Genomic DNA, 27,354 nt, shown 5'->3' on the forward strand with positions numbered 1-27,354 from the left:
AAAAGTGTTTCTTGTACCTTGCAAGGGTCATTGTTGAAAAATTACCCATGTATATATTTTGTGAATAAAAAGCCATAATCGAAAATAAATTTTTAAAGAGCATTTCTAACTCCAGATTCAATCACGGCGCACTTGCTGTATCACCTTGGATGAGTTCCTGTTTCCCCACATGGGAAACAAAGCGGGCACTGAACTTCCCGGCTAATACGCACCAGGCTCTTGGATGCATAAAAGCAGATTAGGATCAAGCTTGTGAAATCATAACCATTGAAGAAGGCCTAATTTTGTGTTCAGAGGATCTGATTTCCAGGAGTGTGGAAGCGCCTGGATTTAATTCCTGACAATGGAAAGACCCTTCCTTCAGGGACCCCGAGTTGCCGGGGAAGCAGGCTGTTTGCCCCCTGGGGGGGGCATGAGGGACTTTTGTGGGCAATCTACCTTCCTAGAGATCCCCCCCAGCCCATGTACTTGTGAAGAAAGGGACACACTTGAGATGATTTCAATTCCCCAGCTTTAATCCTGGGCTGTAGAAGGTGGAACCCGAGCAGTCCCGGTCCACAACTTCGCCCGTGTCCCAAGCAAATTCTATTCCCCAATAAATAAATTATGGCAAAGGAGAAGAATCCCTTACGATTTCTCCCTGCCCCTATCAGGTCCCCATCTGCCTCCGCAGGGACCCTCGTCTGTAAGAACCCACCCCCGTACGCCAAGATTTAGCACAACATATATACAAAGGGAGGGAGGGGGGATGGTCCATTGGAGGGGAGCCAGTGGTCTCCGGGATCAGGGAAGAAGAGGAGAAGTTGTCAGAGAGGCGCCGGCAAAGGGTCGACTCCCCGTGGATGGGCAGAGGTAGCAAGGGATCCGCTCCTTTGGTCCAGGGAGAAGCTGGAGGAGCCACTCCTGGGCTTCTTGGAGCCGGAAGGGATCTATCTACTCCCTGCATTCGGGGGTGGGGGAGGGCTGGTGGCCAAGGGGGAAAGAGAGGGGAGAAGAAGGAATCTATTCCCCAGAGACGCACGGGGAGAGGAAGAGGTCTCTCTGTGACTCAGCAAGCGATGGAGGCCCAGACGGGAACCGGAGGTTGTTCACTCGTACCCACGGGACCTCTTCCTTGGCATCAGCTGGCACCCGAAAGGAGCCCCTCTCATGGGGCCAGGAGAGGAGATGCCGTCCCTGAGGCTGGGTAAGGTCCGAGGAGATCCCACTCTCTGCGGTTGGGGAGATCTCTGAGCAGCTCCGTGGCATGAGGCCGGGCAGGGGGTCAGAGGGATCTCTGGGGGACCCAAAGAAACCTGCCCATGGTGGAAGGGAACTGGCCGTTAGGTGGCTCCCGCACCTCCAGCCCCTCGATCCCCGGGATGCTGACGGCAGCACATCCCCCAGGTGCTTGAGGGCAGAGCCAGTAGCAGGAAGGAGCCGCCCCCCAGGAGCAGCAGGGCAGCAGCTGCGAGGGCGCAGGCCACTGACCAGGAATACTCGTACCCCAGCCAAGGGACGGGGCCTGGCCCGGTCCTGGCCAGCAGCTCCCGGACCCCCTGGCGGAACAGCCCGAGGCTCACCAGCAACAAAAGTCCTGCGGGGAGAGAATAGGAAAAGGGATCCAGCGCTCCACTCAGCCGCCCGGGGCCCGTGGTCTCCAGCTCCCAGCGGGCACTGCTGGGGTCCACAAATCTCAGACAGCAACAATCCCTAGAACTACCACTCCCGGCCTGCAGCACCGGCCAGTCAACAAACATTTATAAGCGCCTACTGTGTGCTAGGCGCTGAGTGGCTGAGGCTCCAAGAACTACAACTGCTGGGGAGCAAACCCCTCAGAGACTTCCCCCCGCCCCCATACATTATTGCCCCTCACAATATGATGCGCTCTCTGGAAATCCCAACTTCCAGCATGCAACTGGGCTGAATTCTGCAAATCGCCAGCTTTGGGCCAGGCGGAGCACAGGGCCTGGGGAACCGGGCAGATATGGACCAGTCCCTACCTGAGAGGCTGAAGCAGACGGCCGCGTGCGTGAGCAGGAACTCGGCGCCTTTGCTGAGGACCATGATGACACAGATGCAGCCTAGGACCGTGATAGCCAGGGCCAGAGTGGCAGTGATGGCTGCAGCTACTCCCAGCTCTGGGGGGGGGGGGGGAGAGGGGAATAAAGGAGGGGAGGGGAGGAGAGGAGAATGAAAAAGAGGAGGGGAGTGGGGAGGAGAGAACAGGAGAGGGGAGGGGGGGGGGAAAAGCACATTAGAGACAGCTCCATTATGGCCTACCTGGGGAAGGCAAGCAGTGGCATTGTAGAAACAGGAGCCCCTCCCCGACTGCCCGGGCAACTTTAGGGAGGTGACTTCATTTCTCTGGCACTTTTCCTCATCTGTAAAATGGGCTGGAGGGAGTTTAGAATGGAATGGAGCCGGGTGACTTCTGGCATTCCCTGAGGCTCCTTCGGGGCCTGAATCTCAGCCCAGGAGACCCCCGGGGGCTAAGAGGACCTACCTTTTTTCGTTGTCCTCTGCAGGATCCGGTTGTTCTCCCCCGTGGTGAAGAATCTGAAGTAAGAGCAGTTTGCCTCTGCGGGAAGAAGACACAGATATGTGGGGGATGCTAAAGTCAGGGAAAGGGAGAGAAGTGGATGGAAGGACAAAGGAGGAGGGGAAGATCTGGCTCTCATAGCTAGCCGATTGTGGAACAGTCATTGTCCTCTGTGTATCCACTTCCTCTTCTGGGAAATGGGAATAATGAGCCCCAGCCTCCCTATGCTACGGTCCAGAGAGAAGTGGGTGGAGCTTAAGGGAAGGAGGGAAGGAGTCCGCTGGCCAAGTCCGGGTCCTTGTATCACAGGTCTCCCCACTGCAGTTTAGAGTCTGGCCCCTTTTCCCAAGAAGGCCGATGGCGGCCCCCTAGGCCGGAGAGTGGCCTCTGTGATCTCCAGGATGGTCTGGCTCCTGTCTCCTCCATCTCCCGCTTTCCTGAGTCTGTTCTCGGGTTTACAGAGAGAAGATCTAGGCAAACTGAGTCACAAATGAGGGGCTGACTCTCCGACTGGGAAGAAGCCTCAGCGCTATCTGACGCAGCGCCCCCTGCAGCTGCGGAGCCTTGCCACCACTCTTGATCGCACCCTCCGGGGTCGGGCGGCCGCCCCTCCCTCCTCCGCACAAAGGCTCCCATGTCCCCTCACCCCACCCCATGCGTCCTCCCTTCTCCAGCACATTCTGAGCCTTCAACTGAGCATCATATTACCTAGATTCAAGCCGCCCCCCCCCCTCCCCGCCCTGGATACCTTCTGGATATTCCCCATCTAGCAATATCCTCGAACTGCCCCTCCCAAAATTAAAAATACGCGATCTGGAGAAGACTCTCCATTCCCGGAAGCCGGGCCCAACGTCCCATTAGCGTAGTGGGCTTCCTTATCCCACGGCTGGTTTTGCTTCTCATTGAGCTTGTAGTCCACTGAGATCTCTAGATTTTTTTTTTCAGCTGCACCGCTATCTACCTTCTTCCCAGGTCTTCAGCATTAACTTTTTTTTTTTTTTAAACTAGGCTTAAGAATAGAAAATTATTGGCTAACGTTTATCTTATTAGATTCACCCCGGCCTTCTAGCTTGAAAAAGTCTGGGGCTTCTATGTTTTCTGAAGAGATGGCTCCCCCGACCTCTTCCACAGCCGGATGGCTCCGGAGTCTGCGATTTGGCCTCTGTCCAGGCTGATCAGCAGCCTGCCTCATCTCAGCATCTCTCTCTCCCTCCCAGTGGTCAGAACTCGCAGCTGTCCTTCATGTCCTTCTACGGACAATTAACTTAAAAATAAGTTAATTCTGTCGATTCTTGTTCTCCAGGGGCCAGGGTGAGGTCACGGCCCTGTCTCTGCCTTCCCAAGAAGCTTCTCTCTGTCCCCCCAAGTCCGGCCTATCTCCCCTATCTCTGTATCATCTCTGTCTCTCCCTCTGTCTCTGCCTCTCTGTCTCTGTATTTCTCTCCCTCTCCTTTTCTCCTTGTCTCTGGCTGCCTGTCTGTGTCTCTCTCTCTCCCTCTTCTTCTTTCCTCCCCTTTTCCTCTCCGTCTCTATTTCTGTCTCTCTTTCTATCTCTAATCTGTTTCTCACTCCTCAGAGATCCCTGTCTCCCTTCTGCTATCTCCCTATCCCCCCATTTTCCTCTCTCCATCCTCTTTCTGCTTCCTCTGCCTCTGTCGGCGATAGATGGTCCTCCGTGTCACATCTGAGTCTCAGACTCAGAGACGTGGGGTGTCTGCCTTTCCCACAGGGTCACTCCTAGGTTTGGGGGTGTCTGCTTTTCCCACGGGGTCACTCCTAGATTTGGGGGTGTCTCCCCACGTCCCTGGGGCTGCCAGGGCTCCTTCCCCTCCCTTAGCCTGGTACGGCTCTGAGGCTGGGTTGTCCGTTATTCCCAGCAATCCCTGGGCAGAACCCCCCCCGGGCGGTGGGCTTCACATAACCTTCCTGTTCTCCAGTCCCTGGGGGCAGCCAGAGGCGTGCGCTGGCTCCCGGTCTCTCTCTGGGCACTATGGCCCTGTCTCTGTCTCCCGGGGGGAACAGCGGCCTAGAGCATCCCCACAAAGTCTCAAGGAAACCCGAGTCTGGCTCTCTACTTTCCCAGAGCCGAGCTGAGCTCAGGGTGTCTCACCATCTGACCAGCCGCAGGTGCGGATCACTGCCTGTCTCCCCAGGAAAGTGCCGGGGCGCCCCCAGGAACAGGCAGAGGTCAGGGATGCGTCTGCGCCCCCCAGTTTAATGCATCTCTGCCACGCCCCGCTCAGTGAGGGGAGTAGAGCATCTCCGTACATCCCAGCAGCAGCAGCAGGCCCGATGGGCCGTGTTGGGGAGCACCCAGAGGAGGAGGAGGGGGTTCTAGAGCCTTCTCCTTGGGTCCGTGAGGGCCCGGTTGCTCGGAACATCTCCCCGGCATCACCTTGCCTCGGATTAGGCCGAGGGGAGACCTCGCTCCATCTCGAGGGGTTGCTCTGTAAGCCGGCGCTCTCCCGCCAGCATGGTCACATCATTGACCCCTCTGCAGCCAAAGGTCCGGGCCAGCTCGGCGCCCCTCAGCTCGGACACTCTCTGGGTCTCGTCTTCAGCTTCCTGGGCCTGCCTTCCTGGGCGCTGTCCCCGGCACACTCAGGATCGCTTAACGTCCCCCAGAGCCAACTCTGCGTCCCCCAGGCAGTCGAAAATTGAGGCCCTCGGAAGTCGGGGCTGTCTCACTCCTGGCCGCTCCAGGCCCTTCCAAGGCAGCCTGAGGCCTGGGCCTCCCCTGGAGCTCTGCCCTGGGTCCGGGCCCCATCAGAGCCCGGCCCAATCCCCACGGCTCCCCTGACTCCCTCGAGGTCTCTGGGTGCAGAGCCCAGGCCAGAGGTCCAGGCCCCGAGCGTCTCTCCATGTCCCTGGGACAGCGGGCAGTGAGAAGTCTGTGACTCCCCTCGCTCTCCCTGAGGGTCGTGGGGGTCTAGCTGGTTCTGACCGGCTGGGACTGAGCTCAGAGCCACAGCTCCTGGGGTGGTCTGGACTGCCCATCATCTCGGGGGGAGCTTGGAGGCACTCGTGTCTCTCTCCCAGATGTGGGCAGCACGCCTCTTCCCGGGGGGTCGGGTATTACCGCCTCTCCAACCCGTGGGGTTCCCTGGAGAGCTCGGGGGTACCCGAGGTCCGCCCTCAGACTTCAGCTCTCGGGTCTCACCCTGTGGGAGCCCCGCCCTCTCCGTGGCTCCCGAGGTCCGGCTCATCGTCCCGTCTCAGTTCTGAGTTCTTCGGACGAAGCCGGGACCGCCACGTCTCCTGGAGAGACCGACCGTCTGGGCCATCTGGACTTCTCCCGGGGGAGGAGCCAGGCAGGAGTCCCTGGCAGCCGATGGGTCTCCCCGGAAGCCCGAGATGCTGGCTCCCCCTGGGCTCCGAGTGAGCTCTCCCACAGAGCAGCTCTAGACCGCTCCCCGCCCCCCTGGAACAGCTCGCTCTGTCCCAGATCTCCCCAGGAGCTCAGGGGCTGAAAGCATCTCCGGATCCTTTCTGCCTGGGCTGCCATCGTCATCGGCTCGTTCCCCTCGAGCCGGTCAGTCAGAAAGCCACCTGGGTCCCCACTCCCCGTCTGGACCATGTCCCCGGCCCCCAGAGCACTTGGCGGGTCTAGGCGGCCCTACCCTACTTCCAGAGGAGCCCACCCCATCAGAAGTCCGGGCCTCCCGTTTCCTCAAGTTCCCTGGATCTCTGCCTCGGTCTCAGCCGTCCCTCTCTGCCTCGGAGTCCCTGACTCACTGTCTCCTTCCTGTGAGCCCGATTGGCCGAGCCTTAGTTTCCCTCTCTGTAAAAGTAGGGGGCTGTCCCAGCGGACTCTCCTCGGGCCCTGGGCCCTTTCCCTGGGTCTGCCTCTCTCAGGGTCTCCCTGTCTCCCCGGGCCGCCTTCGGTCCTCACCTCCAGGTAACTCAGCAGGGCCACAGGTCTCCCTGTTGGGGGGCAGGTCCTCCAGCCAGAGCCTCTTGGCACACACTCGCCACAGCCCGAGGTGGGCAGCTTCACACACGCCACTCGTGCCGTTGCCCCGTTTGGTGCCCAGCTCCACCCAGAACTCGGTGCCCACGGCCAGCACCGCCAGGGCCGTGCCCATGCCGGCCAGCAGCAGGGCCAGCTTGATTGGGCCGCGGCGCTCCCGGGCCAGGCCGGGCCTTTGGGCTCTCCTCCGCGCTGCGTCAGCCCGGCGTCTCTCCTCCTCCTGGATGAAAAAGTTAGACCACATCATGGTGGCTGGGGGAGAAGGGGTCCAGCCCCACCGGGCTGCCCCAGGCCCCAGGTGGCTGGCCGGGCCTCCAGCGCAGGCTCGGCCCCCAGCCCCACCGCTCTCCCGGCTGGTCGGGGTCCCCGGCGCCGCTGCACCAGCCCCCTCTGCTCCGACTGCGGCCTCCCCCCTGACCCACACAGACAGGCAGGCAGCCCTGCCCCCGACCAAGGCCTCTGGGGCTATTTTGGGCCCCACCATGTAAGTAACACCCGCACCTGTTGTGGGTATTTTAAGGGAACAAGTGGAGGGAGGGAGGCTGGGGGTGGGAGGAGCTGGAGCCTGGATGCCCGGGTCCTGGAGAGGGCAGGGACTGGGGGAAAGGGATGCCTGAGTCCTTCCAACAGAGGGGGAGATGAAATCTGGGCTTCTCCTAGGAAGGGGGCCCAGCTGGAATAACAGCCCACACCGTTCTCTTCATCGACTTTATTAGACAGGACACCCTCACAGGGTGGTCCACGCCGCCCCGGCCCCGAGCCTGCAGCCCCAGTCGGCAACCAGGACTAGGACATCAGCAGGGTGAGGAGCCAGGCCCGTCAGGGAGGCAGGGATGGAGGCAGGTTCGGGATCCTGTCTCCATGTGGCAACAGCTGACCGGATACCGCTTGGCTCGCCCTATCCCAGATTCTTCAGCCCCTCCCTCTGGCCGCTGGCCCTCAGCATCTCTCTGGAGCCATTAAGCCTGCTCTGTCTCTCCCATCGGGCTTCCCTGCTGGTACCTCTCTCCCTCCTGTGTGTCCCCTTGTCTCTGGGTCACTGTCTCCGTCTCCGGAGGTAACATGTGCCTGGATAGAGCTCAGTAGGTGCCTTTGTCCCTCTGCCTTCTCATGACTCTCTGGGCAAATATAATCTGCATTTGATGCCATATATGTGTATTTATGTATGCGTGTGTGTGTATATACACTCACATACACACACACACACAAACAGAGAGAGAAAGAAACATCTGCTGTCTCTTCTGTTCCGATCTCTGTATCCTTTGGGGGTTTTATTATTCTAGTAATTTGATTTTGATTTATCATGTCTTTATCACTACTTTGCTCGTTAGTTGACACTTCCCGGCCCTAGACAGATTCATAGTCTTTCTCTGGCATCCCTCTTCCCTCTATTATTTTGTAGTCATTTGATTTTGATTTTTCATGTCATTACCACTTCGTTTGCATCCCTCTTCCCTTGATTATGATAATAATTTGATTTTGATTTTTCATTTCTTTATCACTACTTTGCTTGCTTCTCTCTTCCCTTTTTATTATTTTATAGTAATTTGATTTTGATTTTCCATGTCTTTATCACTATTTTGCTTGTTAGTTGACTCTCCTGGCCCTAGACAGATTTAGTGTCTTCCTCTGCCATCCCTCTTCCCTCTATTATTTTATAGTAATTTGATTGTGATTTTTCATGTCTTTATCACTACTTTGCTTGCATCCCTCTTCCCTTGATTATGATAGTAATTTGATTTTGGTTTTTTCATGTCCTTATCACTTCGCTTGCATCCCTCTTCCCTTTTTATTATTTTATAGTAATTTGATTTTGGTTTTCCATGTCTTTATCACTACTTTGCTTGTTAGTTGACTCTTCCTGGCCCTGGACAGATTCAGTGTCTTCTTCTGGCATCCCTTTTCCCTTTATTATTTTATAGTAATCTGATTTTGATTTTTTGATGTCTTTATCACTACTTTGCTTGCTTCCCTCTTCCCTCTATTATTTTAGAGTAATTTGATTTTAATTTTTCATGTCTTTATCATTACTTTGCTTGTTAGTTGACTCTTCCCAGCCCTAGACAGATTCAGTGTCTTCCTCTGGCATCCCTCTTCCCTCTGTCCTTTTCTAGCTCTTGCTTGTCCTCCCATGGCTCCTTATCTTTATCTGTTGTCTGTCAACACAGTATTTATTAAGCTCCTACTGTGCGCCAGGCACTGTGTGGGGATTCACACGCTGGGTTTCCTTACTTTTCCTTCTCTCTCCCCATGTCTCCTTACCTCGGTCTCCGTGACAGAGGAGCAAGGCATTGTGGGTACAGGTAAATATATAAACGGTCTGTCTCTGTCTCCCCCTTTTTGTGCCTCTACTTCCCCAAACCCCTCTTTTCTCAGGCTCTCTCTGGAAGGGCTTTCTCTCACGCGGCCTCTAATCCCTTTGCTCTCTCTCTCAGCCAGTCTTTCTCTGCCTCCCTCTGGTCTTCACGTTCTTTTTGTCAGGGGTCCCCTGTGTTCCCCGGACCGGGCCAGGTAAGACCCCCCCAACCCCATTCCCACCCCCCCCATGCAAACAGCAAAAAAAATACAGATTTGAAAACTGCAAAAAACACTACAGCCCCCCCAGCGTCCCCCCTTCCCTGCCCCCCCTGCCCCCCCAACGTCCCCAGTTTGGATCCCGTTGTGTCCCTGCCGCGGTGGGGTGGTGGGTGGGCCGGGATCCCCAGCCTCCCACGTCCAGGCTGGGCCAAGCGTCGGCTGCCGGCCCCCTTCTCGGCGCCCTCTTGGCTCGTCCGCTCGCTCGCCCGCCAGCGGGCCCCCACCCCCCTCCCAGCACCCCGGCCGGCCCGCCCCCTACACCGGCGTGGTTTTCCTGTTCAAGGTGTTGGTGTTGGACGCCCCGCTGGCTGCCGCCTCTTTGCTGAGGGTCCCGGTGGCCCCGGGGGCGGAGCCCGGTCCGGTCACGGTCACCGTCACCCCGCTGGCTTCCTTGGGGAAGGCGTTGTGCAGCGTCAGGAAGCCCGAGCCCGAGCGCTCCCGCTCAGCTGTCCCGTAGGGACCCCCCACTCCGCCCCCGCCCCCGCCCGCACCCCCGCCGCCGCCGCCGCCGCCTCCGGGCGGCCCTCCGAGCCCGGCGCCCACGCTGCCTTTGGACGGGTCTCGGCTCAGCGTGTACATGGAGATGTCCGTGGAGGGGAAGCCCTGCGGCGACGTGTCCCGAGAGGGCGAGGGCTCGCTCGAGCGGGAGCTGGAGCGCGAGCGGCGGCGGTAGCGGAAGCGGTAGCTGGGCAGGCGGAGGATGGCCGACGGGGGCCCCCCGCCCCCGCCGCCCCCGCCGCCGCCGCCGCCCCCGGCCCGGCCGCCGGGCTTGAGCAGGTCCGCCCGGGACTGGCAATGAGCCTCGCGGTTCCTCTCGATGTAAATGTTCACGGCGAGCACGCCGATCATCTCGGCCAGGATGAAGGAGAGCCCCCCGAAGTAGAAGGACCAGCCGTACGAGTAATGGCTCTTCTTCTCGTCGTCCCGCTTGGGCCCCGGCTCGCCCGCGTTCGCCGAGATGTACACGATCACGCCGATGATGTTGCTGAGTCCTGGCCGGCCGCGCGCGACGGGTGGAGGGACCGAGACACGGACGGCGGCAGGAAGAGAGGGGCCGAGGGCGGGAGGGAGGGGGTGGGGGACGAGGGAGGGAGAGAGGAACAGACACAACAAGGGGGACGGGGTAGGGGGGCGCAACTGTCAGCCGGAGAGAGCCTCGACGGCGGCCGCTGCGCGCACCCTGCCAGCCACCCTCAGCTCCACCCCCTCGTCTAAGCCCCGCCTCCTTTCTGCCCGAACCCGCCCACTCCTCTAATCCCCTCCAGGCCTCCTGATCCCGGCTCTCCAAAGCTTTCTCCTTTCTCTAAGCCCCTTCCCTCTTCGGGCCCTTCTTCTAAGTCCCTCCCCCTCCCAGCTAGTTCTCTTAAGCTTTCTCTTCTCAAAACTCAGCGGCCTCCTCGCCTAAGCTCCGCCCTCCCACTTTTCCGAAACCTCTCCCCATCTCTCATAACTCTGCCTTCAGCCACTGAACTCCCTCCCCTTGACTCCAGCTCCTCCTCTTTTTCTAAGACATTCCCTTCTCAGTTTCCTTTGGTCCTCTCAAGCCCCGCCCTCTCTTCCAAGTCCTCCCCTTCTCCTAAACCCCTCCTTTTCTCCCGAGCCCCTTTTCCTCCTCTAAACCCCGGCCCTTCTGCTGAGCCCTTTCCCTTTACAAGTCCCGCTCCTTCGTTTTAGCCCTGCCCCTTCAAAGCCCCGCCCCTCTCTTCCAAGTCCTCCCCTTCTCCTAAACCCCTCCTTTTCTCCTGAGCCCCCTTTCCTCCTCCAAACCCGGCCCTTCTCCTAACCCCTGTACCCTTCCAAGCCCCGCCCCTTCGCTTAAGCCCTGCCTCTCCCAAGCCCCGCCCCTTCTAAGCCCCTCCCTCTCCCTAAATTCTTGCCCAGCCTCCGTTTGCTGTCCCTCTCTTGGTGCTAAATCCCTGCCTGTCCCAGCTCCTGCCCAACTGCCCCCTTGTTGCCTCCCTGTCGGCCTCTTTCTCCGAAACTCCCCCTCTCCAGGACCTTCTGAGCTCTTTTCCCCGAGGTCCCGATTCTGCCCTTGACCTAGGGATGACCTCGAGTGAGGAGCCGCCCTCGCTAGGTTCCCACATCCCCGCTCTGTGAAACGGGGCGGGGTCATCCCGAGAGTCTAGGCCCCCTCCCCTCCCCGACGTTGCGGGCTCCCGCCCCCGTGCCCCTTCCCCGGCCCTCACCAGCGGCTACAAACAGAATGCCGGCCCCCAGGATGATGTTCCTTTTGGACTTGTAGACTCGAGAGGCCGCCACACACACGCCCCCCAGCAACAGGAGGATGGCGCTGAGAATGGGGAAGATGCTGGATGCTCGGACCACACCTGGCAGAGGACCAGGACCAGGTCACACGCAGCCCTCCCCCCTTCCCCCAAGGCCCGGGACCGACTTGTCAGATTCGAGATCAACTCGGAGTAAGAAGGAGCCAATCAGAAGGGAGTCCTCGACATCCCAAAGACAGGGGCCAATCCCGGTCCTGGATTCCCAGGCTGGCTGAGCAGAATACTCCGATTCTCCCAGAGCTCGGTTCCCCAGGGAGAGTCCTCCCAGCCAATCAAAAGCCAGGAGATCCCAGCCAATGGGTTTCAAAGATGGGCATCCAAGGCTCCACCCCCTAGGATGGGGGGCGGCGAGTCCCAATTCCCAGCCCCCACTTACGGAGTAGGTACTCTGCACTGTCATGGTCGTAATCTGTGTCTTCTGGGAAGTGATTAATCTTCACACAGACACCCCGCTTCAGTCCTGGGGAGAGGGGAGATGGAGATTAGGGGGGAAGGACCCAGTCCGGGACTGGCCCCCTCTGCATCGCCGACCATTCCCTCTCCCCTCTCCTTCACTCGCTTCTGGCCTCTTGCAAAGGGGAGCCCACTGACCTACCTCCTTCCCTGGGAGTGTGCAGGCGGTTACCTTGGGGGTGTCCGCATCCTTGCATCAGAAAACGCTCAAGTTGGAAGGCTCCAGAGAGACCCCCCCACCCCCATTCCACAGAGGGCGATTCTGGGGTTGAAAGGAGGGGGAAAGACTGGCTCAAGGTCTTCCATCCAGTTTCCTTCACTAGTGTGAGGCTCCCAACACGGGATCTCCAGAGGTCTGGGAGACTAAGCTCCCAGGGTTTCAGTCTGACTGAGCTCTTGGCTTTGTCTGTGTGTGTGTGTCTGTCTGTCTCTGTGTCTGTCTGTCTTTGTCTCTGTGTCTCTCAGAGAATGAGAATAAGTCTAGGTTGGGGGTGGGGAGCCCACCACCCCATGTGGCTTTAAGCAGGTCCGTTTCCCTCCCTTGACCTCCATTTTTGTCCCTGTAAAGTGACAGTGGGAGGTGAGGGAAGCAGGAAGGAGTTCCCATCCAAAGTTCTACAATAGCTACAATATGCTGGGAGGATGCATGAAAAGGGGCAATGAGGCAGAAGGAAGAGGGGGAGAAAAGAGCAAGACGACAGAGCCAGAAGCAGAGAGAAAGCAGAGAAGGGGCAGAGAGAGAGAAACAACGGCCGGACTCTGAGCAAGGGCTGGGCTGAGCCCGAAGGAAGACCCTTCCCCCTTCCCACAAAGGAGGGAGGAGAGGGAAGAGTAGTGCAAAACTCTGACTCCTTAGGAGCTTTGTGTCCTCACCACCTCCACAACCCTCACTTAGCATCCTGCTTGGCACATAGTAGGCATTTAAAGGCTGCTCTTTCTTTTCTGACCTTGGGAGGGAGCTCTTAAGGAGACTCAGTCATCAAGCTTTTATTAAGTACCTACTGTGTACGATGTGCTAAGTGCCGGGAGTATAAAAGGATGGGGGGAAGGGGGGAGCCTTTGTTCTCAGCTCAAAGTTTTGGAGTCGAAGAGGATGATCACCTCCTCTGCTTATGAAGGGAAGAGTGGAACATGGGAGAGGAAGAAGCAAGAAGGGAAAGAACCCATGAAAACACAAAGTGGGAAGAGCTCAATAGCCAGCATGTGTCTTGGGTCAACCAAACTCCCATTTAACAGAGGGGAAAACCTGAGGCTCAGAAAGGACAGGAAGAGGAGACACCCATGCTTAGAGGGATAGAAGACCAGGCCTGGAGTTGGGAAAATCTGAGCTCAAATCCAGCCTCGGACACTTCCGAGAGGTGGGACTCTGGACAAGTGGCCTTGCCCATCTGCCCGATTCCTGGCCTGTAAAACGGGATAAATAGCACTTCTCTCAGGGTTAGGATCAAATGAGATCGTAACTGTCCGGGGCTTAGCTCGGGTACTAGCACACAGTGGGCACTTTATAACTGCTTATTCCTTCCCTTTTCCTCCCCAGCGCCAGAGAATTCCGGAGAGTCGGAGCCGGGAGAGCTCAGAGCCCCCGGAGGGTGAGCCGGCACTCTTCCCACCGGAAGGGAGACGGGATGGCCTGGGAGGGGGTCCCAGAAACCGAGAAAAGGGCAGGGATGGCCGTTAACCGGAGAGATCAGACCTAGAAGGGAAGTGGGACCCTCCCACTTCACAGGAGGAGGAGCCGAGGCTCCAGGGGCCCCAGCCCGGCAGGTGGGCGGACCCCGGGAGGAGGACGCCGGGCCCAGACTCGCGGGCCGGCCCTGAGGAGGGCGCTGTACCTTCCAGGCAGCAGATCCTCCAGAGGCCCGAGTGGGTCAGCCCCCCAGGGTCCCTCTTCTCCGCCACCCCGCCGGGCCCTCGAGCCGGGGGGTCCTCGGAGGCAGAGGCGCTCAGGTTGGTGGTGTTGCAGATGAAGGCCCTGGTGTAGAGCCAGTAGTCGGTGCTGATGGCGATGGTCATGAGGCCGAAGGCGGCAAAGGCACCAACCGTGGTCAGCAGCACCTGGACGCCCTTCTCACACCACAGGCCCCGAGCCTCTGTCCAGCGCTTCAGGGACTCCAGTCTGAAGGCTGGCAGCCGGGGGGCCGCCGGCCACCACCGGGGCAGCGGGGGAGGGGCCGTGCCTGCGGCGGGGGTTGGGCAGGCTCAGGCGAGACGGGACCCCCCGGGGGGCTGGCGCCGGGCAGCGAAGAGGCAGGCGGGCGGTCGAGCACGGGGGTCAGCGGGCTGCCATGGTCAGTGGCTACAGAGACGGGAGGACAGGGATTAGGGCGCTCGGACCTCCCAAGTCCTCCCAGAGGCCGGGTCTCCTCTCCCGCGGAGCCCCAGCGCTCCATTCTGCTCCCAGGGGGCGGGCTCTGGAGCCCAGCAACCTTTCCCGGCTGCTTGCCCAATATCTATCCCCCATCGTGCTCCAGGCAAACCCAAGTGCCCCAGAGCACCTCCTTCCGCCCCCAGCCCTCTGCAGGCACCATCTCCGGTATTTACCACCTGGCCTTAAACCACCCCCCCACCCCACCCCCCCCCCCCCCCCCCCCCCCTCAGACTCCGCCTTCCAGTCCCTTCCCGATTTCCCCCATTGTTAACGTTCCCAAATCACTGCGCATTTATTCTGTACGTGTCACGTCCCACCCACTGGAGAACAGGATATCCTCTCCTAGAATGCCAGGCCCCCAGAGCAGGATGATCTCCTTTCCATCTCCATGTCCCCAGTTCCTTGCCTAGCATTCAGTAGGGGCTCAATAAATGCATGTTCCTTGGTGGTATTTAATAACCCACAAGGCCTCCATAGGTTTTCCTTCTTATCCTTTTGACCCCACTCCGGCATCTCCCGGGTTCATAGGATTAGAAGAATTAGAGCTAGAAAGGGGCTCTGAAATCTTCCAGTCCAACAGGCCCATTTCACAGATGGGGAAACTGAGATCCAGAAAGGAAAAAGGATTAAATTCTATTCCTTCGTCCTGGCGATCCCCAAAGCCTGCTGTCAGTTCCAAGCCCAGGAGGAAAAGGCAAGAAGGAAGGCTTGGAGGGAGGAGAGAGGGAGGCGAGGACTCAGTCCCCCAACGAGCCTTCCTGAATACTTCCCAGAATAAACAATAATAATAGCCAGCAGTTCTAGAGCTCTCCGAGTGTTATCTCATTTGATCCTCATAACAAACTCTGACGAAGGTCTTACTATGTTACATGTGGGGATACATTTTATGACACACGAGGAAACCGAGGCTGAAACGATGGTGACTGGAGCCAGTGTAGAACCCGAGCTCTCGTCTCCAAGTTCCACACGCAGATGCTCCTCTCCCCCCACTCCCAGTTCCCCCATGTGTCTCCATATTTTGTTACATCTGCCTCTGCCCACAGGATCCTCGGAGTGAGGATACTCCAGGCTCACTCAGCGCTAGCTTTGTGACCCAGGACAAATGGCTTTTCCCCGTCCTTTAGTCTTCTCCTCTGTCAAAGGCAAGTTTTGCCCTAGAAAATGACCTTTGGGGTCTTTTTTGGATGGAAACCTATGATTCTATGACCTAGACAACCTCCCCACAATTTATTATTATAGAGAATATCTTGGCCATTTAACAGGATGATAAACTGAGGCTTGGAGAAGATGAGGGACTAAAATGTCTTCCTCAGCCATTCCCATATTGGGGGGAGGGGAGGAACAGAGCGGGACCCCCTGGCCAAAGCAAGCCCTCTGGGCTGTTGAGCGGCATCCATGGACTACTTTTGCCTTCTTCCCTCATCTCCACCTTCTGTTCCATCTCCTCCCTCCACGGCAACCTCTGCCCCATCGTGACCTTGACTAGCATGGCTCCTCACTGTTGACCCCCTCGCCATGGAATCCACAATTTTCAAAGCAAAAGAGATCTTGGGGAGCAGAGTTTAACCACCTCTTCTTCCGGGGGGGGGGAGAAAATTAATCCGTACCAGGGACTCGGATTGTCCCCTCCTCCCACCACCACTTGAGTTCCCAGTCTTTCCTCTCAGCATCCCAGAGGCCAGGAAGAGAAGAACAAGGATGAGAAAGAAGAGACCCCCTTTAACAAACCTCCGGGGCCCCCTGTGCCCTTTGTCAGGAGCCCTGCCCCTCTTGGCTTATTGTCCGCTCCCCAGATTGGGTATCTCCCGGTTCCCGGCATTCCTTGCCCCACTGCTGACCCCATAGCCCCATTACCTCTGTCTACTAGAGGCAAAATTTCTCATCCTGAGCATCACCCCCCCCCCAGTTTCCAGTCTCTCCGGGCCCCACAGAGACAGAGTGGGGATCTCAGAGAGCAGAGAAGGTAGGGACCCCATGATGAAAGCATTCTCTCCCTCCTGTTCCCAGAGTCCTTCCCGGGTGACCACTATTTCTTCTGGCTTCCCCTCTTATCCTCACCCACTCTTCCTGCTGCTCAAAGAAACCCCTGACTTTGTCTTCTTCCACCCCTTCAATCTGACTTCCAACAGTCCCCTCCAATTGTAGAGACCCCCAGATTCATAGCTCAGTGGAAAATAAAGGAACCTTTAAAAATTATTGGTCTGGACTTATTTTACAGGGGAGGAAACTGAGGCACAGGGAAGGAAAAAGAATTTTTTTTTATCACTCTCTCCCTTGGCACTCACAACCCCCACAGCTCAGAGACCTGACAGACAAGAAGCATAAGAGGGTTTAGAACCCCCACCCTAAAGAACTCCATCCTTGGACCCCCAGCTTCTACTCAGCTGACAGTCACTTCATTTCCACCTCCTGTTACTTCTTCCCTTCCCCCCGGCACCCCCAATCTCAGGCTCCTCCCCCCTCCCCCAGATCTCTCTCAGAACCTAGAATGCCTAAGTTCTCGGGCACCGTAACCTTGGCCGCTGCCTCAGTTTCTCCCCCATTCCTCTTATTAGCTAAAGAGGGGCCGGATGTAGGGGAGGTGGTCACCATGGCAACGGGGCCTTTAAGAGGCCTCCTCTCCTCCCCCATCCTCTTCCCTCCCACACACCAGTCCCTCCGATCTGCCTCCAGGCAGACCCCGGGGCGTCCCCCCACACACTCTTTTGTAGTCCCGCTTGGCCAGGAGGGGGCCTCCCAGACCCCATCCCCTGCCCCCTCCCGCCCGCCGGACTTGAGCCTGGAGGAAGTGTCTCCGAGTGGCCCGGGGCCCTGTCCCCCAGCCCCTCCCTCCTGGACAATGACCCCCTCCTCACCTGGAGCTCCCGGTAGTCAGGCCTCCGCTGAGATTGACAGATGGGGACGAGGAGGAAGCCCCCTACCCCGGCTGTCCAGAGGACGCAGGTGTCCGGGGAGCTGAGTCAAAGGCTTGGGGGATGAGAGCCCAGGTGTCTGGGATGGGGAGGCTGAGAGTGGGCTGGCGGAGGACCCGCTAGTCCGAGAAGCTGAGCTCCTAGGATGGAGGATGGAGAGGAAGGCGGGGAGGGGACTCAGGTGTCCGGAATGGGGGGGCTGGGAGAGCCAGTTGTCCAAGGGGCTGAGCCTCAGGACTTGGGGGCCAATGAAGCAGATGAATGGGGGTTGGGGGTTCAGAAAGTGGAGGACTAGAGAATGCAGGAGTCTGGAGAGCTAAGCCTCCGGAATGGGGGAAGGGGGAGCCGGGGAACCCCGGCGCCGAGCTTAAGTGCCGAAGGAAGGAAGGGGGAGCTGGGCAGTTTGGGGACCCAAGTGCCTGGGCCTGGCAGCTGAGGGAGAGGGTGCCCCGGGGACCAAGGAGTCTGGGATCGGGGGCCAGGGGATGAGGGGGCCTGGCTGATCCGGCCCGAGAACCGGGGGAGGAGAGAATTCTGTTCTGCTGCCACTGGGTGATGGGAAGAGCTGGAGAAGGGGAGGGAGGGAGGGAGGAAAGGAGGGAGGGAGGGAACACAGGAGGGAGGGGGAGGGAGGCAGGGAGGGGGGAGGGCGAGGATTTGGGTATGGGGGAAGGGGGTAAGGTCTGGCTCCAGAGAAGGCAAAGGCAAAGGGAAACTCGGGGATTGGGGGAGCCTGACAGTGACAAGAAGGGGGGGACCAGAGTTAGGGAGATGGGGGGGAGGGAATGAATGAAACAGAGAGGTGAAGAGAGGAAGAGAGTCAGGAATGGAAAATAAGAGAAATGAGAGACAGTGGACGGAAGGGGGAAAGATGAGAGAACAGTGGAGGGAGAGGAGGAGGGACAGGGAGAGATGGTAGAGTGACAGAGATAGGAAGGAGATGGGGAGAGATTGAGGAAGAAATGAGACAGGAAGCGAGAGACAGGAGAGACAAGCGGGGGAGGGGGAGAGACACAGGAAGAGGGGCTGCAGCTGCAGCTGCCTAAAGCACATGGGGGGGCCGGACCCTCGGAACTCCCCATGGGGAAGTGGCCAAGGTCACCAGAGAGGGGAGAAGGGGGCACGAGCCCCCCTCCCCCATCTCCATCTTCCCCTGTAGCAACATCTCTCCTTCCCTTCCTCCACCTCCTCCTGTCCCCATGGCAACCGGATTCAGGCCTCAACCGGAAACAGAGTGGGGGCCCTTTAAAAGGAGGACCCCCCTTACATCTCCCTCTCCCCTCCCCCAGCCGCTGCTCCAAACCCTCTCCTCATCCTCTTGAATCCAGGAGCAGAGAATGGATCTGGGGGATCCTTCCCCGACCACTGCAGGACCCCCAGACTCAGCAGGAAAGAAGGAAGAGAAGCAGGGGGGGAGGAGGAAGGGAGGGATGTCGCTCTTAAAGTGACCAAGCTTAGCTCGGCTTGCTATTAGGGTCCTGCGCTTCACGGGAAGCCAGGTCTCCCTGGAGAGCTCGGTGGCCATCAGGCACCCAGAGGAGGGGGGCTCTGGGGCCTCCCCCCCCGCCCTCCAGGTCCCAGACCGTGCTGGCAGCCCCCTGCTGGCTCACTGGGCTTATTGGGAGGCGGGAGGAGCGATGGGGCTTCGAAAGCAGTCCAGTCCCAGGATGGGAGACCCGGGAGAGAAGCTTTGTGGGTGCTCAGCTCAGCCCTCTCCTTCTCCAAAGGAGGAAACTGAGGCAAAAGAATGAGTGGGCTGAGGCCCTCTGGGGAATATCAGAGTATCACGGAAAAACAATTAGATTTAAAGAAGAACCTTGGAAAGTATGAAACCCAAGCCTTTCTTTTTCAGATGGGGAAACTGAGGCACGGTTTATCAATAAACCTTCATTTATTGTTGTTCATTGCGTCCAACTCTATGTGACTCCGGGAGAAGAGCCCCTGGGATGCTTTGCCATTTCCGTCTCCCGTGTGGCCCCTTAGAGGGATGAAGCGACTTGCCCGGGGCTGAATTTGAATTCAGATCTTCCTGACTCGGGGGAAGAGGTGTCCTATCCCCTGCACTGCCCGGCTGCCCTCAACCTTTATCAAGTGCCTGTGATGCGCCCGCCCGCCGATGCTGAGTCTGGCGAAACACAGTCAGTGCCCGCCCTCCGGATCTTCCAAGGAGAAAAGCCCACTAGGAAGCGTCAGTCCCGGAACACAGCCCAAGAAGGGAGGCGCACGGGCCCTGTCGTTTTATGGATGCTCCCCAGCCAAGGGGCAACGGGGGAGGGAGTGGGCTCCTGGAGCACAGGCAGGGAGGGGCAAAGAGGAGATAAAAAGGGAGGGCTTGGAAGAAAAACATCTCGGGGTCGTCCAGTACAGAAGCCCCGAGCATTGTATTTGCAGCCTCAGAGAGGCTGACCAGCTCAGGTGAAAAGCAGAGCCCAGAGGGATGGCCAAGAGAGCCCCATCCCCCCAGAGAGCCCCATCCTCCCAGAAGGCCCCATCCCTCAGATGGCCCCATCCCCCCAGAGAGCCCCATCCCCCCAGAGAGCCCACCCCCCCGCATAGCCCCATTCCCCCAGAGGGCCCCATTCCCCCAGAGAGCCCCATCCTCCCAGAGAGTCCCATCCTCCCAGAGAGCCCCATCCTCCCAGAGAGCCCATCCCCCCGCATAGCCCCATCCCCCCAGAGCCCTTTAAATGTCGGCCCAATTCTTTCAGTTTCCAGAGGGGGAAACTGAGGTGTGGAGAGGAGGATGAGCCCGACCTTCCCCAAGCCCAGGCAGCCGGGCCCATCCTGACTCACTCCCGCCCCCTCCGCCATGCAGACACCCAGTGTTTGAAATAGAGTTTATTGAAGTTTCTGTTGGTATTTACATATGATACATAGTAAGTAACAGAGTCACCCCCCACCCTGGCCCCTGGCCCACTTGGGCCCCCTCCCCCCAAGCCTCATTAAAAACCCGCGGCATAATGGCGGGTTAACTGATGCCCTGCCCCCCGCTTTCCCCCCTCCCCCCAAAGATGCAGACTAAAAGCCCTGGCCCCACCACTGGGGGCCGTCTGGTTCATAGTACATAACTTTGCCCCCTCCGGGCCCCTGCACCCGCCCCAGCCGTCCCCAGAGCGCAGACCCCCTAAGAGGGCCGAAGTCTGGAGTCGAGCAAGGGGCAGGGGCGGAGGTGCCGAGGAGGCAGAGGCGGAAGACTCGGAGGTTTGGGGGGCCATTAGGCCCCGCTACTGCCCCTGCCTTGGGGGAGAGGAGCGAGGAGGGAGGGGACCCAGGCGTCCGGGTCAGCCTGGCAGCCTCCTTCTCTCCCCATCCCAGGGGGGCCTCTGGTGTGGAAAAGAAAGAAAGGTGGAAGAAAAAGAGACAGACAAGATTTCCAGTAACATAAGGGAGGGACAGACTTGGGGGGGAGGAAGAAGGGGGGCCAGGTGACCCAGGGGCAAGGGGAACGAGAAGGTCAAGGTTAGCAACCCGCCCCTGCCAGCTCCTGACTGGGTAGGAGGCCGCGAGGGGGAGGGGAAGGGCGGGGGGAAGGGGCAGGGGCGCCGGGGAAGAGGTGCCTATAGCTGGATGGACCCGGGAAAATCAGGGTCAGGGTGCTGGGGGAGAAAGGACCCACAGGCTGGAAGATGGCCCGCGGTCTGGTTCTATGAGGAGCTGCCTGACATTGAAGATACCCAAGAAACGGGGCGGGGGCGGAGGGGCAGGGGGAGGGAGGAAGGGGGGAGGAGTAGCGGGAGAGAGGAGGGGGACTGGAGAAGGGGAGGAGACTAAGGGAAGGAAAAGGACCAAAGGGGCCGGGCTTCGGAGAAGGGCAAGGAACTGGGAAGAAGGGGAAAGGCTGAGGAGAAAGGACCGGGCTGAAGCGGGGAGTAGAAGGGGGGCCTCGGGAAAGCGGAGGAGAAGGGGAGGGGCGGGGCGGGGCGGGGCGGCGCAGCCCCTCAGCACGGCGAGGTGGAAATGTGCATGTGGTCCGGGTACTTGATGGCGGGAGGGTAGTTCTGTGTCATCTGGATCGAGACGTCGCTGGAGATGTCCGAGGGGCTGCGGCCTCGACGCCAGGCCTCGGGCTGGAGGAACTGGCCCGAGTAGTCGGAGCAGTCGCTGAGCCTGGGCCTGTAGAAGGCCGGGTGAGGCCGGTACATCTCTTCCTCCGCATAGCGTTTGGTGAACAGGTAGACGGACATCACGCCGGCCCCCTGTGGGGAGCCGTGATCCGGGACTAAGGCCCCAGCTTCTCTCCCCAAACCCCACCCCCTCCAGCTCTAGCCCCGCCCCTCGGAGACCCAGGGACCCCTCCCAGCTCTAGCCCCGCCCCCTCAGAGACCTAGAGATCCCTCCCAAAACCCATTCCCCACTCCCCAGCTCTAGCCTCAGGGACCCCTTCCCAGCCCTACCGCCCCCTCGAGGATCCAAGATCCTCTCCCAAAACCCATTCCCTTCTCCTCAACTCTAGAACCGAACCCTCGAGAGACCCAGGGACCCCTCCCCTTCCCAAGCTCTAGTCCCGTCCCCTCGAGGATCCCTACGTTCTCTCTTGAAATCCATTTCTTTCCCCAACTCTAGCCTCACCCCTTTGGGGATCTAGGGTTCTCTCTCAAAACTCATCCCCTTCCCCAAATCTAACCCTGCCCCCTCGGGGATCCTGGGTCCCATTCTCCTTCCCCAACTCTAGCCCCGCCCCTCGGAGACCCAGAATCCCCAGCTCAGCCCCACTCTCTCAGAACCCCAGGGTCCCCTCCAAGCCCTTTCCTGCCTTTTCGACTTAGGGCCCCAGATATGTAATATGGGGGGGAGATCGGGAAAAAGGCTTCCAGGCCACCAGAAATCCCAGCTTCCAGCCCTTTCCCACCTCTTTCAGCAGGAAGGAGGAGGCCGCAAAGGCGAAGGACCAGCCGTAGCGATAGTGGAAATACTGCTCCGAACCGCTGGGCCGATTCATGACCTCGTCATTGATGCTGGAGATGTAGAGGACTAGGCCCACCACAAGGGAGAGGCCTGCCCCGGAAGGAGGAGGGCTGCTCAGCCGGCTGTCCCAGAGCTGGCTCCGGGAGGCACCCCTGATGGGTCCCCCCCATCCCCAGGGCCCTGGTGGGCGCCTTGCGCCAAACAGCCACCCCCATTTACCTCAGCTGCAGGTACTCCCTCTCCTGGGAAGGGGGCTCTTTCCACCCTCCTCCCTCCCCAGTCATACCCAGACACACACTCCCCCTTGGCATAAGGCTTAAGGCTCCCCTTTTCCTTATCTCCCCTACTCTGCTCCTCCAGCACTGGATTGAAAAGAGTCAGGGGAGCTCAGTAGAGATTCATCAAATGATAGAATTGGACAGACAGCTTAGAGATACCTTGGCCAGGAGTTCTAAATATTGTGTGTGTGTGGTGTGTGTGTGTGTGTGTGTGTGTGTGTGTACACATGATTGTGTGTGTCTGAGTGTGATTGTGTGTGTCTGAGTGTGATTGTGTGTGTGTATGTATATGAATGTGATTGTGTGTGAGTGTGGTGTGAGTGTGATTGTGTGTGTATGAATGTGATTGTGTGTGAGTGTGAGTGTGATTGTGTGTGTGAATGTGAGTGTGTGTGTGTATGAATGTGATTGTGTGTGAGTGTGAGTGTGTTTGAGTGTGATTGTGTGTGAGTGTGAGTGTGTGAGTCTGTGTATGTATATGAATGTGATTGTGTGTGTGGTGTGAGTGTGATTGTGTGTGAGTGTGATTGTGTGAGTGTGTGTATGTATATGAATGTGATTGTGTGTGAGTGTGGTGTGAGTGTGATTGTGTGTGTGTATGAATGTGATTGTGTGTGAGTGTGAGTGTGATTGTGTGTGTGAATGTGAGTGTGTGTGTATGAATGTGATTGTGTGTGAGTGTGATTGTGTGTGTGGTGTGAGTGTGATTGTGTGTGTGAGTGTGTGTGTGTATGTATATGAATGTGATTGTGTGTGAGTGCGTGTGTGAATGTGATTGTGTGTGTGAATGTGATTGTGTGTGTGGTGTGGGTGTGATTGTGTGTGTGAATGTGATTGTGTGTGAGTGTGGTGTGAGTGTGATTGTGTGTGAATGTGTGTGTATGAATGTGATTGTGTGTGAGTGTGGTGTGAGTGTGATTGTGGGTGTGAATGTGATTGTGAGTGTGAATGTGATTGTGTGTGTGAATTTGTGTGTATGAATGTGATTGTGTGTGAGTGTGATTGTGTGTGTATGTATATGAATGTGATTGTGTGTGAGTGTGATTGTGTGTGTGTATGTATATGAATGTGATTGTGTGTGAGTGTGGTGTGAGTGTGATTGTGTGTGTATGTATATGAATGTGATTGTGTGTGTGTGATTGTGTGTGTGTATGTATATGAATGTGATTGTGTGTGAGTGTGGTGTGAGTGTGATTGTGTGTGTGAATGTGATTGTGTGTGTGGTGTGAGTGTGATTGTGTGTGAATGTGTGTGTATGAATGTGATTGTGTGTGAGTGTGATTGTGTGTGTGTATGTATATGAATGTGAGTGTGTATGAGTGTGAGTGTGTATGTGTATGAATGTGAGTGTGTGTGTGTATGACTGTGTGTGTGTAAGAGAGAGATGGGCAGTCTGGCAAGTCCACAGACCCTTTCTGAGAATCAAGTTTTTAAATAATTGAAGGCACTAAATTTCAATCAGAGATTAGGAAAAATAGAAATATCTTTTTTTTCCCATTCCGGTTCATGGATTCCCTGAAATGTATCTACGAGCCTTGAGGAGGAAATCTTGCTCTGGCCGGTCCCTTTCCTTGGCGTGAAGTCCAAAGGAAAAAGGGACTTCTAGATCACACAGGAAGCTTAAGCTCCCCCAAACCAAGGGCAGAAGCAGGAGGGTCCCGAGGAGCCTTTCTGTGCAAGGCCTCCCTCATCTGGTCCTCCCCCACCTTGATTTTGCAGAGAGGGAGGCTGGACCAGAAACGGACCGGAAGGCTCGGGGACCCACAGCCGGCGCCACTGGTACGTTGAGCCTGGTCTTCGCTTTCCAGAGCCGAAGAGGGGTCCTAGGCAGCCAGTCAGGGGTGGGGCGCAGGCCCCCAGACTCTGAGGCTGGCCTCTCTCGGAGGCCTTACAGCTGTCCGGGGGACCCTGGAGGGGCCCAGAGAGAGCCCGGCCCGGGGCAGAGGGGGGCAGAGCGGGCACCCAGCGCTCACCTGAGAGGATGAAGAAGATGCCGGACACGAAAGCTAGTATGGTCCTCTGAGGGCGGATGTGGCCAATGTTGCTGATGACGAAAGCCGTGAAGACCAGGAAAAGACTCACCATGGGGAACGGGGTGGCGGTGCGGACAGTCTCTAGGGGAACAGGGGGGAGGGGCGAGGGTGAGCCTGGGAGCCTGCCAGCCCAAGCCCCGCCCCTCGGCCCACAAGCCCCTCCCCCGCCCCTCCACAAAGCCTCCCCCCCTCACTCAGGATGTTCTCGGTGTTCTCGGTCACCAGGTTAATCTCGGGCTCGAGGAAATATTCCGAGGCCACGCAGCGACCCTTTTCCCGGCCTGCGGGGAGAGAGCGATCGGTCAAACTCGGCCAGTGCGATGGGCGCCCCTCGGAGCTCTCGGGGCCGCGGGCAAAGGCCAGGGGAGGAGCTGCTTCGAGGAAGGCTCCGCGGGCACGGGCGGGGGAGGGGGCGGGGGAGAACTGGGGCAGGGGGCACGAGAGAGGCCGAGGCCACAAACGGAGCAGGGAACACCCTAGTGAGGGGCAGGGGGAGGGGAGCCGGAGAAGGGCGCCGACGATCCAGGGATGAGGGCAACGTCCCCAAAGGCCTGGGGATGGGGGGGCGAGTCGCCAGAAGGGGAGGGTCTCCAGGGTCCCCGAGAAGCGCGGACTGGGGGAAGGTCCAGTCAGGTTCCGGAGGGGGAGGGGCTGGGGCTGACAGCGGCCCCACCCCCACCCGGATCCCTGAGGGGCAGGGCGCGGGGTCCCCGAGGGGGCGGGCCCGGAGCTGGGGGAGGGCGGCCGGGGTCCGGCTACCTGCAAAGAAGCAGACCCTCCAGAGGCCAGCGTGCAGCGCCATCTTGACCTCGGTGCTCTGATTCTGGGGCAACACCGTGCCCTCCTCCATGTAGAGCCAGTAGTCGGTGCTGACCGCGATGCCAACCAGGAGGAGGCCGCAGGCGCCGAACACGCTGCTCAGCAAGGTCAGCGCGCGGCTGCTGCACGAGCTCATGGCGGCGGCGGCCGCGGGCGGGAGGCGCGCGGGGCCTGCGGAGAGACAGGCGGCCGGGCGGACGGAGAGGCGGGAGCGCGGGGATGCGGGGCTGGAGAGCGCCCAGGCGGGCGGCCTGCTCTCCCGCGCTCTCCCGAGCCCCGGAGGCCCTCCCCACCTGCCCGGGCGGCCGCCACCCGACCCCGGCCCCGACCGCATCCCGGTGTCCCCCGCAGCGGGCTCCAAGCCTTCCCTCCCGGGAGCTGGAGCTCGCGGGCTCGCTCCCGGCCTCGGAGCCGCCGTCCCCGTACCCCCTAGGATGCAGGCATCCCGGCTCCGAGGCCTCTCCCCCGGCCGGTCCCGGGTGAATAGGAGCCAGGTGTCCACCCCCGCCCCCTCCACTCTTCCCCCTCTGGGCCCTCGAGATCCCCGCCTGCCTCGTGCCTCGGAATTCGGTGGGCCCGGTTCAGCCCCCCAGCCGCATCCCCTCCGGGATCCAGCGCCTCAACCCCTTACTCATTCCAGGGTTCCCGACTAATGGACCCGGGCGTCCGTCCCTCCCAGCTCCTTCCTGTCGGGACTTGGAATGTCCACTTGCCTCCCGAAGCCTGGACTCGGGGGTCCCTATGTGCCAGGCTGACGGGCCGCCCCCCTCTCCCCTCCCCCCTCTAAATGCTCGGGACCCAAGAGTTCTGCTCCCTCCTCCTGGCCCTCTCTGCCACCTCCCCAGGACCCAGGCGTTCCAGGATCCTGCTTCCCACCTGGAACCCAGGCTTCCCCTCTCCATCCATCAATCAGCTGGACTCTCCTCGGGGACACAAACATCCCAGGCTCCCCAGCCCCGTTAGGGACCCCTGGCCTGGCCGGTCTCACCTCGTTCAACGCTGGGCGGACGCTCGGGGCTCCGGGCTCCGCAGCCGCATGTCCGGCCCCGCGGCCTCCCCGGACCGGCCCCGCCGCTCCCGGCCCCCGGCGTCCCGGCCCCCGCCCCCCTGGGCTTCTTCTTCCTCCTCGGCCTCCGCTCCGGCTCCGGCCCCGGCTCCGGCTTGCTCTCGGGCCCCGGGCCCAGCCTCCTCCGTCCCTCCCTCCCTCCCTCACTCCTCGTCGGACGGAGACGGGAGCAGGGAGCCCAGGTCTCTCATTGGCTGCCGAGGAGGAGGGGAGGGAAGCAGGGAGGACGCAGAGGATGGGGATGGAGAGAGACTGAGACACTGACACAGAGACAGACAGGGACAGGGACAAAGAGACCTAGCCAGAGAGCCGGGAAGAAGGACGCGGAGAGAAACGGGATTCAAAGCGATGCAGGGAGACCGGGAGGTTTGCGGAGGGGCGGAGAGGGGAGGGAGCCAGCCAGGAGCAGTGCGGACAGAGAGGGAGCCACAGCCAGAGCCAGGGTGAGAGAGGGGGGCACGGGTTCCGGGGCCGAGAAGCCGAGAGACAAGAGACGAGAAGGAAATGCAGAGACAGAGACACTCACGGGACAGAGATACGGGGAGAGAGGGGCCGAGTCAGACACACGCAGAAACACCGGACAGAGCAGCAAAAAGCAGGCCGAGGGACGGCAGGCCAGGCCTGCAGGGACCGGGGCGGGGGGCGCTGGGTGGACGGAGCCGAGGCCGGGCCGGGTCCTGCAGCCTTCACAGAGCCTGAGTGAGCCCCCCCACCCCCCTCCCGCCCCAGCGTGATGTCAGCGGGCCGTCGTGCGCTCCCCCCACCCTTCTCTCTTAAAGGCACAGGGGCCGAAGCTGCTCTCACTTGGCCTGGGAAGGGGGATTCCAGAATGACTCCTGAGAGACCCAGGGACTTCTCCACTTGTCCCACCCCTTCGGTGACTTAGGGCTCCTTCCTCAACCTCCCGCCAGACTCCCTCTTGCAGCCCCCTCAATGCTCTAGAAACTAGCCCTTGGGGGGGGGGAAGGGAGGGGGCAGGCGCGAAGGGCTTCCTTTTCATTATTGTTACCATTTCAAGAACCCAGGAGATCCCTTCCCTAGCCCCACTTCCTGACGGACTCAGGAGTCTGGGATCCCGCCCCCTTGGGGACCCAGACGTCTCTTTTCCCAAACCCATCCCCTCAGGCACCCAGGCGTCCCCTCCCCCAGCCCAGCTTCCTTGGA

General features: G+C 59.2%; 4 protein-coding genes across 5 annotated transcripts; all 4 read right to left on the reverse strand.

Moving 5' to 3' along the window:
* Positions 1-494: 494 nt before the first annotated feature.
* Positions 495-6,945, reverse strand: CACNG6 (calcium voltage-gated channel auxiliary subunit gamma 6). The gene is made up of 4 exons (XM_051989712.1): positions 6,414-6,945; positions 2,486-2,560; positions 1,983-2,120; positions 495-1,576 (listed from the first exon to the last, which is right to left on the reverse strand). The coding sequence occupies exons 1-4, from the start codon at positions 6,736-6,738 to the stop codon at positions 1,323-1,325; spliced, it is 792 nt and encodes a 263-aa protein (XP_051845672.1). The 5' UTR covers positions 6,739-6,945; the 3' UTR covers positions 495-1,322.
* A 2,185-nt stretch (positions 6,946-9,130) lies between these two features.
* CACNG8 (calcium voltage-gated channel auxiliary subunit gamma 8) lies at positions 9,131-14,006 on the reverse strand. Its single transcript, XM_051989714.1, has 4 exons — positions 13,642-14,006; positions 11,733-11,816; positions 11,258-11,398; positions 9,131-10,060 (listed from the first exon to the last, which is right to left on the reverse strand). Exons 1-4 carry the CDS (start codon positions 13,820-13,822, stop codon positions 9,324-9,326), a joined length of 1,143 nt encoding a protein of 380 aa, XP_051845674.1. The 5' UTR covers positions 13,823-14,006; the 3' UTR covers positions 9,131-9,323.
* On the reverse strand, positions 13,935-18,458 carry LOC127556518 (uncharacterized). The gene is made up of 2 exons (XM_051989713.1): positions 17,033-18,458; positions 13,935-14,105 (listed from the first exon to the last, which is right to left on the reverse strand). Exon 1 carries the CDS (start codon positions 18,169-18,171, stop codon positions 17,230-17,232), a length of 942 nt encoding a protein of 313 aa, XP_051845673.1. The 5' UTR covers positions 18,172-18,458; the 3' UTR covers positions 13,935-14,105; positions 17,033-17,229.
* Positions 18,459-20,939: 2,481 nt separating this feature from the next.
* Positions 20,940-26,193, reverse strand: CACNG7 (calcium voltage-gated channel auxiliary subunit gamma 7). 2 transcript variants are annotated; one of them, XM_051989716.1, is made up of 6 exons: positions 26,113-26,193; positions 25,065-25,295; positions 24,500-24,586; positions 24,246-24,386; positions 21,939-22,084; positions 20,940-21,285 (listed from the first exon to the last, which is right to left on the reverse strand). In XM_051989716.1, exons 2-6 carry the CDS (start codon positions 25,258-25,260, stop codon positions 21,028-21,030), a joined length of 828 nt encoding a protein of 275 aa, XP_051845676.1. In that variant the 5' UTR covers positions 25,261-25,295; positions 26,113-26,193; the 3' UTR covers positions 20,940-21,027. The 2 variants fall into 2 exon arrangements, with proteins under 2 accessions (XP_051845676.1, XP_051845675.1); XM_051989715.1 differs by lacking the exon at positions 26,113-26,193 and having other exon boundaries at positions 25,065-25,490.
* Between the last annotated feature and the right edge of the window lie 1,161 nt (positions 26,194-27,354).

This window comes from Antechinus flavipes, chromosome 3 (genome assembly GCF_016432865.1).
Source record: "Antechinus flavipes isolate AdamAnt ecotype Samford, QLD, Australia chromosome 3, AdamAnt_v2, whole genome shotgun sequence".
Classification (NCBI taxonomy): domain Eukaryota; kingdom Metazoa; phylum Chordata; class Mammalia; order Dasyuromorphia; family Dasyuridae; genus Antechinus; species Antechinus flavipes.

What these genes read in the sequence shown, in the direction of transcription:
- CACNG6 (XM_051989712.1), bottom strand. Translation starts at nt 6,738, where the DNA reads ATGATGTGGTCTAACTTTTTCATCCAGGAGGAGGAGAGACGCCGGGCT. An exon ending in GCAGAGGACAACGAAAAAAG is followed by an intron (nt 2,121 to 2,485) that starts GTAGGTCCTCTT and finishes CCCCCCCCCCAG; the next exon opens with AGCTGGGAGTAGCTGCAGCC. An exon ending in CGTCTGCTTCAGCCTCTCAG is followed by an intron (nt 1,577 to 1,982) that starts GTAGGGACTGGT and finishes CTCTCCCCGCAG; the next exon opens with GACTTTTGTTGCTGGTGAGC.
- CACNG8 (XM_051989714.1), bottom strand. Translation starts at nt 13,822, where the DNA reads ATGACCATCGCCATCAGCACCGACTACTGGCTCTACACCAGGGCCTTC. An exon ending in GAGGATCTGCTGCCTGGAAG is followed by an intron (nt 11,817 to 13,641) that starts GTACAGCGCCCT and finishes CCCTCTCCCCAG; the next exon opens with GACTGAAGCGGGGTGTCTGT. An exon ending in CATTCTGTTTGTAGCCGCTG is followed by an intron (nt 10,061 to 11,257) that starts GTGAGGGCCGGG and finishes GCGGCCGGCCAG; the next exon opens with GACTCAGCAACATCATCGGC.
- LOC127556518 (XM_051989713.1), bottom strand. Translation starts at nt 18,171, where the DNA reads ATGGGGAGTTCCGAGGGTCCGGCCCCCCCATGTGCTTTAGGCAGCTGC.
- CACNG7 (XM_051989715.1), bottom strand. Translation starts at nt 25,458, where the DNA reads ATGCGGTCGGGGCCGGGGTCGGGTGGCGGCCGCCCGGGCAGGTGGGGA. An exon ending in CATCTTCTTCATCCTCTCAG is followed by an intron (nt 22,085 to 24,245) that starts GTGAGCGCTGGG and finishes CTTCCGGGGCAG; the next exon opens with GCCTCTCCCTTGTGGTGGGC. An exon ending in CCTCCTTCCTGCTGAAAGAG is followed by an intron (nt 21,286 to 21,938) that starts GTGGGAAAGGGC and finishes GGCTCCCCACAG; the next exon opens with GGGGCCGGCGTGATGTCCGT.